This window comes from Onthophagus taurus, chromosome 3, assembly GCF_036711975.1.
Source record: "Onthophagus taurus isolate NC chromosome 3, IU_Otau_3.0, whole genome shotgun sequence".
Lineage (NCBI taxonomy): Eukaryota > Metazoa > Arthropoda > Insecta > Coleoptera > Scarabaeidae > Onthophagus > Onthophagus taurus.
The window spans coordinates 7,244,125-7,256,784 of record NC_091968.1 but is presented as its reverse complement, the minus strand read 5'-3'; the positions used below and the strand labels follow the sequence as shown (position 1 = coordinate 7,256,784).

The 12,660-nt window shown below is 33.7% G+C and overlaps 1 protein-coding gene across 2 annotated transcripts in view; it reads left to right on the top strand.

The window, feature by feature from the left end:
- The window catches only part of LOC111416220 (lachesin-like), a 71,109-nt gene that overhangs the window by 25,155 nt on the left and 33,294 nt on the right, over positions 1-12,660 (top strand). For both annotated transcript variants that reach the window (XM_023048188.2, XM_023048187.2), the window contains exons 2-3: positions 6,297-6,415; positions 6,529-6,736. In XM_023048188.2, the coding sequence (XP_022903956.2) occupies positions 6,297-6,415; positions 6,529-6,736 (327 nt within the window). The remainder of the gene's footprint in view (positions 1-6,296; positions 6,416-6,528; positions 6,737-12,660) is intronic.

The window sequence follows — 12,660 nt, the reverse complement described above, 5'->3', positions numbered from 1 at the left end:
TCACCGAATAAATGCGTCTAAACTGGTTTCTGATAATACGATAGATAATATAATCCTTATATCTCATCAATCATCCTAATGGTGTGTTTTGCACCGTTAATGTTTCAAGACGTATTTTCAGAATTCATATTTTTATTTTGCGTTTCAAGATATACAGCGTGTCCCGTATCTTCCGCATCAGAGCATTATACGGTTGTAGAATACATTATTCTGAAGCGATCTTTCTAATAAAATTTTTTCGAAATGTTTATAATAACCGCACGGGAACTGTTTAACGACGACCAATAACGGACAACTTTGATTCATCGAAAAAGTTTATTTCTCTTTCCATGACGAATTTATTGGTGAGTACACGTGGGAAACGAGTTATCATCGGCGTAGCGGACCGGCCGAGGGTGGCACCGATTACCTGAGTCTGATTTGCGATCTGCTGATTGGACGAAAAACAGTTCCTTTAAACAGTTCCCGTGCGGTTATTATAAACATTTCGAAAAAATTTTATTAGAAAGATCGCTTCAGAATAATGTATCCTACAACCGTATAATGCTCTGATGCGGAAGATACGGGACACGCTGTATACAGTGCTAGCGTAAAGTAACCCCCCCCTGTTTAACTTCCAAACAAATTGAGATATCTTTAATAAGAAAATTTCATTTCTTATATTGACTTTTTTTCTTTATAAATATTTTTTGATAAAATATCGTCTGTGAAATTCTAATGCCTTGTAACCCACAAAAAATCCAAAATTGTATTATTATATTTTTATGAAATCTACAGAATTATACATAGTACTAGTAACACCTAGTAATCCACAAATACGCATTTACTTAGATAAAAGGGATTTCTTTCATCACGTATCCCAAATGCACCTCAACAAGAAAACAATAATACCTCGTACACCACAATGAAAATTTGAATACCTCTTAAGCAACATTTGGTATAAGTCAAACTGTGGTATACAAGGTATTTATTTAAAAAATAATCGATTTGAAATACTGTAAATAGTATTTTTTTAAAAATACATTGTTTTTTATGTTTTTTTTTTAATTGAATCAATAAAAAATGAATAAATATTGTTTACAAAAACAATTTTGGTAATTTGATTTAAAAATAATTAAAAAGTAGGCATTGTTAAAATAAAGTAATGTTGTAGTAGGCTGTGTCCGCTATAACTAATGTTATTGTTTTATTAAAATAATTGATGTTGGTGTGGATTTCTGTGTCAAAAGTGTGTTTAAACTAGTACTTGATATCTATAAATTTACTGAGTGATGGAAATAGTTTCGGTAAGTATATTAAATTATTATGTATAATAACGAAGTCTATTATATTTAACAAAAAATATTTGCACTTATTTATTTTGCATTACTATGCTAACATTGTTTGCGTTTTAATTAATTTGAATGTAATTACGAATTTGAAGTTAGAGGAGCTGAAGGATATAAGCCATCTGCAACCTGTTGAAAATATTATAATTGAGGATTTAAGAGATGTTTAAATGTTGGAGCTAGATGCACGAAAAGACGAAGAATATGTTAACAATGATTTTAATGACGATGACTACGAACCTAAAAAGGAAAATGGTACATCAGATAGCGACGAAGAGCAAGGAAATAATGCTGAAAAAGATGAAAAAACAAAACAGGATGAGACATTAACAGAAAATGATATCAATCATGGCAATATACCGGAAGGAAGGAAAAGAAGTATTACTGCTCAACCTGATAAATGGGCAAAAAATTCTGCAAAAAGGAGCCGAATGGAAGGAAAAGCGTACATGGGGTACAGCAGAACTAAAGAAGGTAAAGTAAAACAGAATGTCCCAAAAGAAGCAAGAAAAATGGGTTCTTCTTGCAAATCAAAAGAGTGTCTTAGAGTAAAATCCAGGAATTGTTCAGAAATTAATGACGTTGAGCGCAATGCCATATTTACTAAATTCTGGAATGAAATGAATTGGGATCAACGAAAAGTGTTTGTAATCAATCACATAGAAAAAACTGTCACAAAAAGAACGTATACTAAAAGCTTTGAGAGTAGGCGAAAATATTCCTTAAAATATTTTCTCACAATAAATATGAACAAAGTGCAAGTTTGTAAAAAAATGTTTCTTCAAACACTTGCTATAGGTGAATATTCCGTTCATGATTGGGTCCAAAAGGAATGTTACGGTATGACTTCTAGCTTCGATTTGACCTACAAATCAAACAAACGAACCACTAAAAGAATTTTTTGATTGTTTACCAAAGTTGCCTTCACATTATGGACGTTCAAATTCAAGTAAATTGTATTTAGAAACGGTAATCCGGAGCCTAAATCAATTATTTAAGTTATACGAAATTAAGTGCAAAGAAGAAAACAAAGTAACCCTGTCGAGAACAATTTTTAGCAAAATGTTTTATTCTATGAAGTTGTCAATTCACCCCATTAAAAAGGATAAATGTGATTTGTGCACAAAACATGAAGTTGGTCAATTATCAGACAAAGAATGGAATACGCACAGACGTAAAAAAGAAAGGGCTCGTGAAGAAAAAAAGAGAGATAAGGAAGAAGCAAAAATGAACAAAAAAGGTCGGGTTTTAACAATGGATTTACAAGCTATAAAAGTGTATCCGTATGTCCAAGCCAGCACAATATTTTTTAAGTTAAAACTGTGTTGCCACAATTTTACAGTTTATAATGTAGTAACGCATGAGGCAAAGTGTTTTTGGTTTAGTGAAACTGAAGCAGATATGACTGCATCGACTTTTGCTTCTTGCATTATGGAATACCTAACAACACACAGTCAGAATGAATCTGGACCAATTATAATTTACAGTGATGGATATACTTACCAAAATAGAAATAATATTATAGCAAATGCATTATTAAACTATTCTGTAAATAATAACATAGAAATTATTCAAAAATTTCTCGAAGTTGGACACACACAAATGGAATGCGACTCAGTTCACAACTGCATCGAAAGGAAATTAAAAGGACGAGACATTCATTTACCTAGTGATTATCTACGAATAACAAAGGAAGCAAGAATGAAGCCCTTTCCATATGAAGTGCAATATTTTAATTTTAAAGATTACTCAATCAAGAAATATCAAAGATATGCATCTATTAGACCTGGAAAGGTAAAAATTAGTAATACTATGAAACATTCTTTATAACTGCCTGTCATTTTCCCTTTAAGGTCACAAATGATCCTGTGGTCACCGATATTAGAGCTCTCCAATATTTGCCGAATGGAAACGTTTATTACAAATTGGATTTTGATGATGAATGGCGAGAACTTCCACAACGACAAAAACCTGTTTCTCAAATGGTAGAATGGCCACAAATGTATAAAGAGGCAAAGTTCAAAAATGGCAACATTTGCAGCTGTTACAATCAGTAATACCTACTGACTGTCATAGTTTTTATGACAGCTTAAAACATGATTCAGAGTAAAATTTTTTAGAGAATTTATTGATTCGTAATAAAAGTAGTTTTTCCTAAATAGTGTTTTATTTCTGTAAAAATAATATAATATATCCTAACCCACAAATTTGACAAAAATCTAAAGCTAATCACTCGTAAGCCACTGCAAATTTTAATATACAATATTTACTAAAAAATTAAAAATCATATGTTTGTATCTAAGCCCTTGTGTAACTGACAGTTTCAAAACAAACAAACAAATACTTTCCCAGTTTAATATAAAACGTCTTTTATGTCTACTGAAAAAAAATGTTTTTAGGGTTACAAGGTATTAGAACTTCACAGACGATATGATTAATTCATAAATTTAATATACTTCCACCCAACTTTTATTTCATTTCTAAAAAAAATATGTAATTGAATTTGCAATTTTAAATCCGTCTTAGCTCGAGCGAAAACCGACCGTTAACCTACCGTCCACTATTTACCTGGCCGATTGCATTTCGACAGGTAGTCGACGAAGATACGTTGGTTTTTCCGGCAAAATTCCGCATTTTGTGTAATTTTTATGCGAAAAACTAATAAACCGATATGTGATTGTGAGGTACCGTTGGATTCGTATTGTTTTCATCTTTCGGAAGATACCATAATATACTGGGTGTTCCATTTAAAAAAACAAAGTTGATCTATTTTCCGGAAAAACTAAAAGTGATGGCAAAATTTTCCATAAGAAAATATTTGTGCTGATAAAATATAGAAACTGACGTTTTTTTGTTCATATTGATATCTCAATTTGTTCGGAAGTTAAACAGGGGGGGTTACTTTACGCTAGCACTGTATGAGGAAAATCTGCACTAAAAATTAGTAAATGTCAAAATTTTAAAGAATTTTATGCACTAAAAATAGTTTTATTTCTATTGTATATTTTGAACAGAAATGTTCAATAGAAAAGAATTGATGCAAGCTAGTACCTTGAAATCTGGTAATGTATGGCTGTAAAATAATTTTAAAAACGCTAGTGCGTGTACACACCAGTGGGACTAAATAGGTTAATACAAAGAACAATGAAGAATTTCAAAAATTCGTTTAGGTCACATTTATGGAAGTTAAGAAATAAATCTTACACCAAATTAAAACTTAAATCTTCGTTTTTCACGAAATACAAAAGTTGTGTGTTTTAAAAAAAATTTTTAAATAAATGTTAAACTGCTGGTTCCGGCCCCACAAACGCTTTAGCGCTGCCCTCTCGTGCTAGCTCATCTACCAGCAACCCCAGAGTGATCCGGGACCCAGATCAGAGAAACTGTGTTATCACAACTCAGTGTGTTTAATGTTCTCTTACAATCATTAACCAGAGCCGACCCCGTTTTCACGGTTTGTAGCGCCTGGAGAGCGGCTTGACTGTCTGAGAAAAGTCATACTGTCATGTTCTTCACCCCTCACTCAAGAAGGATTTTAACACCCATGTCAATAGAAAATACTTCCGCCTGGAATACAGTACAGTACGTACTCAGGCTGTAAGCTTGCTTAATTCGAGGTGTCTGGCAGTATACTCCTGCTCCGACTGCACCCAATCATCCCACCACTCGCTCCATCTCTTACATAAATTAGCACGAAACTTGATTTAAGAATCAAGATTGCAGCAAAGACTTTCCCGAGCAGAAAGATTACGGTCTTTCTACTAATTATATGGAAATTAAAAAAATCGTATCTCAGAAACCAAGATTATGGCTATGAGATATCATAACGAAATAATAACCGTTTGAAAGAGAATTTAGTCTAATTTTAGTACACATTAAATAATTTGTTAATTTTTGTAAATTTTTTTATGATTCTATAAACCTAACCCTGTTTTTTGTATTAATCGGATATGTTTCAAATAGACGGAAATTAAAAAAATCTTATCTCAAAAACCAAGTGAGATATCAAAATGCAATAAAAAGCTTTTGAAAAAGAATTTAATCTAATTTTAGTACACATTAGATAATTTATTAATTTTTATAAATTTTGTTATTATGATTTTTTGAATCAAACCCTGCTTTAGCGTTAATCGGGTATGAATTCAATTATACGGAAATTAAAAATCGTATCTTAGAAACCAAGTGAGATATCAAAATGCAATAAAAAGCATTTAAAAGAGAATTTAATCTAATTTTAGTACACATTAAATAATTTGTTAATTATTAGTAAATTTGGTTGTTATGATTTTTTGAACCCAACCCTGTTTTTTGTGTTAATCAGATATGTTTCAAATAGTCGGAAATTAAAAAAATCGTATCTCAGAAGCCAAGTGAGATATCAAAATGCAATAAAAAGCATTTGAAAGAGAATTAAATCTAATTTTAGTACACATTAAATAATTTGTTAATTTTTATAAATTTTGTTATTATGATTTTTTGAATCAAACCCTGCTTTAGCGTTAATCGGGTATGAATTCAATTATACGGAAATTAAAAATCGTATCTTAGAAACCAAGTGAGATATTAAAATGCAATAAAAAGCATTTAAAAGAGAATTTAATCTAATTTTTGTACACATTAAATAATTTGTTAATTTTTAGTAAATTTGGTTGTTATGATTTTTTGAACCCAACCCTGTTTTTTGTGTTAATCAGATATGTTTCAAATAGTCGGAAATTAAAAAAATCGTATCTCAGAAGCCAAGTGAGATATCAAAATGCAATAAAAAGCATTTGAAAGAGAATTTAATCTAATTTTAGTACACATTAAATAATTTGTTAATTTTTGTAAATTTGGTTGTTATGATTTTTTGAACCAAACCCTGTTTTTTGTATTAATCGGGTATGAATAAATATGTGAATATGAATATATATGAATAAGTCGGGTAATAATTTAAATTAATATAATAATTTCATTATTTTGTTATAGACGATGGTCGATATGGTTTAAACGATCCCGATTTTTTACTCCCAATGGAAAACATCACCGTACCGATCGGAAAAGAAGCTACTTTATCTTGTATGGTGAATAATTTAGGCCGATATAAGGTAAAATTCCTTTGTTTGCATACAAATATTTTTTTCCCTTTTTCCATAATAAAAAAGGGGAGAAAAGGTAAAATGTATTTTATTTTATTCCTTTATATTTTACTTATTTATAGGTAGCTTGGGTTCGATCCGAAGACCAAACCGTGCTCAGTCTACAAACAAAAGTCGTCACCCACAACGCTCGAGTTAGTATTAGCCACGATAACATGCAAACGTGGCAACTCAAGATCAAACATGTCAAAGAATCCGACCGGGGATGTTACATGTGTCAAATCAACACGAATAACATTAAGATACAACAAGGATGTTTGGACGTTTATGGTGAGTGAACATCATTAATTTTCTAAAATGAATTGTCATATGTACACGGTACATCTGAAAAATATATTACAAAGGGTCGCAATTGTGATGATGTAGATGGGACCATTTCGTTCGTACAAAGACCCTTTTCAGCTTTCTAAAAGCTGCCCTCGGTTCCAAGAGAATAATTGCTATGCACACTACGTCGCGTTTCACGTAAAGTGTCATTAGTGGGGAGTTATGAATAATTGCCTTGTTGACTTAAAGAAGAGGAACCAACATGTTTCAACAAACAATAATTCTTTCTAAACTAATTTAGATCGAAGCCTTCACTAAATTCTTTTCTAAAGAAAACAAAAACTTGTGTTTTTCCATCCTATCTGGAAAGTAGCTTACTGTAAGTTTGAACTTAACTTCACCCCTTTCTCCTCAATTCCTGAACGCGTCAGACTCCGACAAATCCATCGGACGTGAACGTAATCGTCGAGCCGGAAGTTGATCATTGAATCCTCTCCGATCGTTTGCGCGCGTTTTGATCTATGGCTCGCGTAGAGAGTTGGAGTTATTAAATTATCGAATCGGAAGTGAGAGAGGTTCCCATACCGCAAGTGAAATATGGGCGTAGATTCGATTTGCTACCAACTAAAACTGACTCTTTGCACGGAAATTTTCAGATTAATCCCGGCGGGATTGTATTTTCGTTAGGGAAAAGAAAACGGACGTTGGATATTCAATGCTTCTCTGGGCTTGGTGGATAACAAACAACTTGATTAAAATTCCAAGGGTGAATTTTGCCTGTAGCACTTTGTTTTCGTCTACTGGGAGAGGAGATGTAGGATTTCAACTAAGATCCAACCGAGTCCACGTCAAGAAACGACCTTGAGAAATCCTCAAGACTTATGGGACTAAACATTTCAACACCATTTAGGTTAACTAAAACGAGTTTCTGAAATTCTGTTATTGATTGTTGGCAAAAGTAAAACATTGTATGTTAACTAATACTGTTTGTATCAGGAAATTAATATATGGTTACAAAGTTCAGTGTATCGAGTGCACAATTTCCCAGAGTAGTTTACGTTGCTATCTTATCTATCTGCTGTCCTGGTCTGGACGCGTTAATCCTGCTAATCAAGCGGCGTTACCGCCGCAACAATTGACGTCTAAACGCTGAGTTTATGGATACCGAGTGGAATGTCAACCGAGAGTTAGCTCAAACTGTACAAATCAAACAGTTTGAATTTCGCGACAATTCTCCATTCGGTTTATTCCCCGAAACACTGTAATGTCAATCTTTATTTAGAAAAGTTTATGGGCCATTATTGGAATTGGATATTGCGTCGATTATGATTGATTCTATAAAATTGAAAACTTTGTTTTAATTCTTTTTCAATTTCAAATCAAGTTTTTTATCGATAATTTAATACCGAATGTCAAAAACATGGAAATGTGGTATGAAGTAGATAAAATCTGAAACATCATCCACTTCCTTTTTGTACCATAAACATCATAATTCATTCATTTTGTGGATCCTTGTTATCAATATGTATAAATATGAAAAAGTCATGTATGTTTTTATGCTTTTATTGATAAATAATTTAAAACTCTGCCTGACGCGTTTCGGCGATCTACGCCATCTTCGGAGGCTCTACAAAATTAAACATAAAGGTACAGAAATCATTTTGTGCTGTTACAATTGTAAATATTACTAATGTGAGTAGAATTTTTGAAATTAACATTAAGATTAACAAACTGAATATAAATTAAATGAAACAAAGTGTAACAAACTTAAATATTATTAAAAAACATGTGTCTAACTTACTTCGTCCTTTTTGGTTATGTCAACATATAATTATTCATAATAAGTCACTCTATCTATGTGCGGTACAATCAATATGCTTACTGTAGTAATCGTTTTAAATATCAACAAATGATGGTTTGGATTAATAATTTTATCATTAATTATTTAGTCTTACTCGAGAGCGAACAAATTTGGGAAGAGGCGTGCTTGGTGTTCGTTAGTGGTCTTGCGCAGTATTAACTATATGGTACGCATGCGTGTTGAGGGTGTTCAAACTCTTAAGTTTAAATATGAATTTTGAAGAAGTTGTCATTAACATTCCATAAACAAATGAACTATAGAGGAAAAAGGGGGGAAAAGGAGAAATAAAGGTGGGAGGAGGGGAAAGGGGGGGTTAGGTAGGATACGGGGAGAGTAGCCGTTGGGATCCCACGAAGTGTGGAGACTCCACACGGACAAGATGAAGAAACCCTCGGCATCATGGGGGTTTTTTGAAAGGGTATTTGAGGAAGGTGTAAAGTGGTATCTTGTTCAATTGTGTCTGATCATTCAAACATATTATGTCTGGCTTAGTCTTTCTTAATCTATCTATTTCATACTGTTCATGAAGTTCCAACTTTGTTCCTTTGTTTAATTGAATTATTAGTTCTGCATCCTCTAGTTGGTTAAAAGCATGGTTATTTTCTTTCAAATGTCTACCAAAATTCGATTTAAGTTTCCTTTCACCATCTCTTATTCCTGTTTGTGCTATGTGCTCCTTGATGCGTTGTTCTAGTGTTCTCCCTGTTTGACCTATGTAGGAAGCATTACAGTCATTACATTTTAATTTATATACTCCACTTTTTTGTAATTTGTTTGTCTTATCTTTTGCGTTAAATAGCATATGTTTTGTGGTATTGCTATTTCTGAAGGAAATCTGTGTTATATTTATTAAAGATTCGTTTAGTGTTGTATGAAACAGGGCCGCAAAATTTTATAGATCTGTATATTTTCTCATGCCTATTATTATTTCTATTTAACGATTGCATTGGGGTTGTATTCATGCGCTGTAAATATGCTCTAATCGCCGAAGCTTTATGGTTGAGATGGTGAAAGGAATCGTATGGTATGATAACATCTGTCTGTGTGGGGGTTTTCTGTAGATAGTGAATTCAATGTGATTATTTGTTTTGTGTAATGTCAAATCTAGAAAATTTAATTGATTGTCTTTTTCCATTTCCATCGTAAATTTGATGTTATGATGAAGTTCGTTCAAGTAATTGAGAAAATTCATTATTTCATGTCTATCATTGCCATTCCAAACTACTATTATATCGTCTACGTATCTTTGATTTAGTTAATCTTTCCAACGAAATAAATATTGAGATTGCAGGCGTCGATTATCAGGCGGTACAACTCTTAACTGTCTATAGATCACCGCTCGGCGATTTTCAGATGTTTCTAAGCAAAATGAACGATACGCTGTCAAAGCTTTCATACACACGCATTATTATAATTACTGGTGACTTTAATGTACGCTTTGAGCTAGATAGTAGAGAGGCTCAGAGTTTGTGCAACCTGTGCGAATCTTATGGTCGGCACAAATGTGTTAATGATTGTACCCGTGAAACTTCATGTCTAGACAACATATTTACCAACCTTGATCCAACTCTGTTTTTGGTCAATGTTATCGATCCGTCAATTTCAGATCACCTAGCCGTTTCCTTTCAAGGTGACTGGTTGGGTAGTTCTCCAGTAATAAACAACCGTATCATTTGTAGACCCATCACAGACGAGGGTCTCTTCCATTTTTATAACCTTCTCGAGTCAACTGATTTTAGCTTTGTCAGTGACGCTAATTTACATGTAATCGACAAATTTTCATTAGTTATTGACGTGATTGTAGATTCTTTTCATCTCTGCTTCAGGGAGAAATTTAGAGTAGTTGACCATCTTAAGGATAATAGACCGAAAATATCCTGGTTCAACAACGAAATTAAGTCTGCTAGGAATGTACTTCACTTGCTGGTCGATATCAACAGACAACGGTAGTGTCGAGTGCTCAGGTCAGGTACTATAAAGACTTTTACCGGAAACTTATTACTGACTCTAAGAGCCAACAGTCAACACATTGAAAACTCAGGAAACAAACAGCGTGCTATTTGGGAAGTTATTCGGAACACCAATCCTTCAATTTGTAAACGTTCGTCCGACAAACTCACGGCCTCAGACCTAAACGCGTACTTTGTTAATGTGGCTGAAAGTGTTCTTAATGATATTAACCTTCCTACACTAAACAATCATAATGTCTCTTCGGGTCCGTTGGTCAATGATCATAATAATAAACTTTTCGAATTTAAACCGATATCTTATAACGAACTACGTGACATAATTTCAAAATTAAAAAATTCGACGTCCAGGGATGTGCATCAATTAAACAGTAGGTTAATAAAAACAGTCTCAAATATAATTGTTTATCCATTATGTAAACTAATAAACCAGTGCTTATTGAACTCGATTTTTCCGGACTGCCTGAAAGTGGCAAAGGTTATTCCTATCCACAAAAAAGGCCCGCTACACGACCCCTGCAATTACAGACCAATATCCATTCTGCCAATTTTCGGGAAAATCTTTGAAATAATTTTAAACAATCAACTGGCAACTCACCTCAATTCTAATAGCCTATTGTTTTCCGGACAGTTTGGCTTTAGAAGAAATAGGTCGACATCGGACGCCATCCGCACTTTGGTACAATTTGTTCAGAATGGCTTCGAAGCCAATAATTATTCGGGAGCTGCTTTTTATGATTTAACAAAGGCGTTCGACTGCGTCTCTCATGACTTACTAATTCGTAAATTTAGTGCCTTCAATATGAACATCAGCAGCATAAATCTTCTCGAATCTTATTTGACGAACAGATCGCAGTATGTTTCCCTTGACGGTCTAGAGTCCGGCCGTCTTCCACTTAGGTTTGGTGTACCTCAGGGCTCAGTATTGGGGCCACTCCTGTTTTTGATATTTATCTACGACCTACCCAGTAACATTCCCCATGATTCCGACCTCATCCTTTTTGCTGATGATACAACCGTAATGGTCTCCTCAACAGATGCCGATGCTTTGCATCACCGCATATCTGAGTCACAAGCCTGCATCTCAAATTGGATTCAGGTCAACAGACTAAGCATGAATAGAGAAAAAACACAAACTTTAACGGTCGTGTTCGGAGCCGGTCAAGTTCCTGGGGGTCTATCTTGACTCTGGTTTGACCTGGAAGGCCCACATTGACCAATTGACGAAAAAACTGAATACCATTGTATTCGTCATTCGGAGACTGAGAGACCTTGTCCCGTTCAATGTTGTGATGAACACATACTACGGCTATTTCTTCAGCCACGTATCGTACGCGTTAATTTGTTGGGGTCACTTCGCCCATGCGGATCGTGTTTTTGGTGTGCAGCGAAGATGTGTTAGAGTTATGGCCGATCTAGGTTTTCGGGACTGTTGTAGAGCCAATTTCATTGATTATAAGATACTAACTTTCCCTTCGCTTTATATTCTCCATTGTCTCTTATATATCAAGGGTAATATCTCCAAATTTAAAACTCTTAATAGTTATCATAATTACCACACAAGGGCAGGTGATACCTTAATTACGGACTATTCTCGTACGGCAAGGGCCAGGGATGGCGTCAATTATTTTGGCATAAAATTCTACAATGTCCTTCCGAAACACATAAAATTGGTAGAGAGTAATAATTTCAAACACAAAATAAAAAATTATTTAGTGGCGAAGGCCTTTTATACTGTTGAGGAGTTTTTGACCAATGATTTTGATGACTTGCTATGACCAGTGTGTCGCCTCCCAGAAGCCTTTTTCTCTCTTTTTTGTTTGTTCTTTTGCTTACCTGTTGTTACTGATTACTACGTTTAGTGTACTTACTATTATTGAAAATTGCATTTTTGCGTTTATTGTATTCTTTTCTTTTATGACCTGTGAAAATCACTTTGATGCTATCACCAATAAAGTATTATTATTATTATTATTATTATTTTCCAAAATAAGATGTTTTTATTTTTGTTATTGTTTTTATGTAGAATAGTGTTTTCCAGGGAATTGAGGAAGATATCAGATAGTAAACTACTAAGTGGAGAACCCATTGGAAGCCCG